At 40.4% G+C, this 3,978-nt stretch overlaps 1 protein-coding gene across 1 annotated transcript in view; it reads right to left on the bottom strand.

The window, feature by feature from the left end:
* Nucleotides 1–433: 433 nt before the first annotated feature.
* The window catches only part of FUT11 (fucosyltransferase 11), a gene marked incomplete at its 5' end in the record, with an annotated part of 4,938 nt that continues 1,393 nt past the window's right edge, over nt 434–3,978 (bottom strand). Inside the window, 2 exons of the mRNA XM_005417412.2 lie at nt 434–1,131; nt 3,217–3,842. Of these exons, the coding sequence (XP_005417469.1) occupies nt 984–1,131; nt 3,217–3,842 (774 nt within the window). The remainder of the gene's footprint in view (nt 1,132–3,216; nt 3,843–3,978) is intronic.

Below are 3,978 nucleotides of genomic sequence, written 5' to 3'. Positions count from 1 at the left end.
GCTCTGATCACCCATTTCAGCATACAAAGACTTCAAGACTTGTATCCAAACTGCACAGACCACTGCAAAGGCACCATTGTGAAAATGTATTTGTCTTTGCAGAAAGCTGCACATACTCAAAAGGAAAAAATCCAAGGCCTCTGAATTGCTAGCATTAAGGAGATAACAGTAAATTGAGATTACAGATTTCAGATTTGATGGAAACTTAAAAGAACCAAAGTGCAGAATTTTATTTTGTTCTACACAGTACCTTTCTGGTGTGAAATACACTTTCTGGTGTGAAATACTTTGTTGAAAGTTGCAGCTTAAATTGTTCTCTCATCCCATTGTACATATGATCTGCTAAGTCATCAGAAGAGGAAAATTAGGCAGAGTTAAGTGACCTCCCTATAGTTACTCAGTTATCTTGAAAAGGAGGAGTATTTGAGGCATGTTACTTGGGGAGAAGAGACTTTATTGCAGCAATTTCATAAGGCACGATTGCTTTTCACAGAATTGTCTTTTGTAATTCCTTCACTGGAAAAGCCATTTGTTAATAGCAACTAAAAGTACATCTTAATGAAGAAAACATGTGATTGATAAAATACTTAAAAAAAACAACTAATATTCTGAAGACCTAAAAAAATCCCTGAAATATCTTAGGGCACTTGAGCAAGAGCCTGAAGTCATGTAAGACATATTACAATATAAGTATAGCAAATGCAAAAGGAGAATAAATTCCTCTTTTGCCCCACATGTTGACACCTGCAAGCCAGGAGTGGCTTCACACCACAGAGCTGAAACTCAAACCAAAGCAGTTACTAACGTTTCCACTGCTGAAATCCAATCATAACAGAAACTTAGTCACTTCGTGCACCAGAAAAAATTGTCTCTGTGAGAGTTTTTTTTGGTTTTGTTTTTTCAAGGCAAACATTTGAAGTGAGTAAGAATACACAGTCTCAACTTTCAATGCAAATTTCAAATCAAGTCCTTACAAAGATGGGTCAGTGCTGCCTTGTCCTCTTCAGAAAAATCTCATGCATGTAGTCCCAAAATCTTCCCTGATGAGACTCATTGCGATGAATCATAGCAGTGAGGGCCTCACCCTGATCAAGGCTTTGCCAATAATCCTGGAGCCACATTTCTTTCCAACTGAAACAAAAAAAGAGACACCATCACAAACAATTAAAAAACCCAAATTAGTCTGCAGCTGTAATAGCACTGAAACATTTCTTTCCCTTAAGATGAAAATAGGCCCAGAGATGGTCATAACAAAGTATGTTGTTAGTGTGCCACTGTGCTCTAAGTCATTTACAGAAAGTTGCTTTGAAAATTCTCTGTAGCAAATACAAGTCCACTGTTAGCTTTACAACATTCTAGAAGTATTAGCATATATCACTATCATGTTAACCACAGAGACTAAATTACTAATTGTAGAGAATAAAAACTTCTATTAAAATAAAATCTATCACAGAGTACTTATATAATTTTGAGAGTAGATTGTGGTGACTGACCACAACCTGACACATACAACTGCTTGTTCTACAGCTTTCTTCCTTAAGCTTACTTGGCTGTGAAACCCAGCAGTCCAAATACAAGTGAAGCTGCAAGCATAAGGCTTGAGAAACCACATCCCCACACATACACCTAAACATGTAATAGTGTTCCAGCTACATATACCTACACAGAGAGAGATTCTGATTGCAGCAGCATTCTGACAATTCAGCATATCTATCAACCCTAAAAACAAATTAATAAAGGTTACAGAGCATGCAAATGTGTAGTGTAACCTTACTGTAACTGGGTATATGCTCTAACATAAACTCCTTTGTTGTCCTCTGAGTTCAGAAGGCTCCAGAACCACAAGTCACAATGTGTGTTTATAGTCAGACCTTGCATGTTGCATATAGTCTGTCACTTGTATCCCCACTAGATCTGTGTCATTTTTCCACAATAATGTTTTTCTAAACTAATGAAACACTCCATAGACTGGCTCAGCATTCATCTAAATTGATCACACTGTTAAATAACATTACTGTCAGACAAACTCAGACAAAAATATGGGCATGCTTAGCTAATGTTTTGATGGCAACTTTATGCTATTGTTACACCAGTTAGAATTATAAGTAGTCATGTTCCATTTTGCAAATAAAAATGGGTAAAGCTTAGATGCTTATCAGATAGAAACCAATGTATTTCACAGGAGATGCCCATGATCATGCCTTGGGAACTATGGACACATATCTTTATAAAGTAAATAGCAGTGAGTGTAAAAGCTTCCCCTGAACAATTTTTCCAGACACATCTCATGCCTACAGATGGGGAGAGTAACAATGAGACGCGGAAACTTCCCTGGGATGAAACTGTAGCTTGAATTATGGACCAGCTGTTCAAAACTCCCTGCTGAAGACCTCTGTGAAGAATGATGGAGGCACCTCGGCCTGCATGTGGCACCGGCAGCAACTCTGTGTGTGCCTCCACAAGTACTTCTCTACTGCCACCTGATGCTCAAACAGAAAACCTATGGAGGTGGACCTCCTATGAGCTCTCCAGAGTAGGGTGCTGCATTGCATACTTCAAATAAAAAAGCCACTTTGCTACCGAGACTGAGAAAAGGCATTACCATAAAAAAGCTCCAGTAAATCAGTCAACCAACAGAAAACAAGGGACAAGAAGCTACTCAATCTGTTTTCTCTTCTGCACAGTCCTTCTCCTAAATAAGTACCATACTTGAACACAGCAAGAGTTTTGTTGCACAAAACAGCATTAAGTCTTGTATTCTGGGTGAGCCTAATTTCTGCTCTGAAGTCTACAGGAGTCAACCAGGCCTGCAGTGAACATTGGCAACCCCAGTACTTTGTAAGGAGTTACAGAGCTGCTTTTGCCTGAGGGCTGCCAAGTGCTTTATCATCACTGTACTGAAAAACATCCCTCTCTTCAAGCAAAGAGGCTAAGATAGACAAAGGATAACCCCACTGCCTGACGTAACAGAGCATTTTAACAGAACATTCTGAGTGTAACACTCCACTTTAACTGCTAGCACCACTGTCCAAGCCTCCCGTTCAGCCTCAGCGTTACACAGTATTAGCAGAACCCCCTACACCACCCACAAGCGTAATACAAAATGTAACTGGAGAAGTAACAAGAGCTCCTTTAAGTACAAAGAGTTATTAAAGTTACAGCTCCTGTTACTTGAAGCTTTTTTTCCCTTCAAAAAGCATAATATTGGCCTGTTACCTGTCTCCACCAGAGAGGTCTTCAACACTTCCAAACCCGGGGGTTGGCATAGGACATCCCATGTGCTTGAACTGAGCTATATGAGGTCTGGGAGCTGGAATTTTTCCGTGAGACTTCTTGTGTTCCTGCTCCTCTTTGACCCGGGTGTTCTCCTTGTCACAGATGAAACACTCGAAGCCATTCAGGTAATTGGGCAGAGTCATGTCATTCACACCCCACTCCCGCTTCTCCAAGCTCTCTAGCAAGAACTGGTTTTTGATTCCACCGGCATTTTTATACTCTAGATACTTCAAATATTCCTCTCCATTCTTGTCCAGGAAATCCAGATACTTTGCCAGCTCTTGGGGGCTGTCAAAATCATCTATAAGAATGATGGAGAGGTTGTTTGGCATCCAGTCCCGCACAGCTGGGGAGCCTCGGTACACTGGGACAGCACCCAAGTGCATGGGGCGCCACAGCTTCTCTGTCATGTAGTCATCACATATGGCATTCTCCAAGGCCAGATGGAACTTGTACCTGGCAATAAAAGTCATAAATTCAGAATCTTCTGTAGTGGCTGTAGAAGTGTCTCTCAGTCGCTCACTGGGGAGCTCACGGTTATGCAGGCATTTACCATAGGAGTCAACCTAAAATAACAAACAGCATCTTTACACAGTGATTTGTTCCGCTGGAACTTGTTTTCAGACCCTGTAGTTCTTGTAAAATTCCTAACTTGGATTGGTTCGTAGCTATGTTAATTTAGCTTCATTTTCACTCCAAGGT

The sequence above is a fragment of the Geospiza fortis genome, unplaced genomic scaffold (assembly GCF_000277835.1).
Source record: "Geospiza fortis unplaced genomic scaffold, GeoFor_1.0 scaffold130, whole genome shotgun sequence".
In the NCBI taxonomy this organism is placed as follows: Eukaryota; Metazoa; Chordata; class Aves; order Passeriformes; family Thraupidae; genus Geospiza; species Geospiza fortis.
The sequence above is the reverse complement of the archived record's forward strand: the minus strand, read 5'-3'. Positions and strand labels throughout refer to the sequence as shown.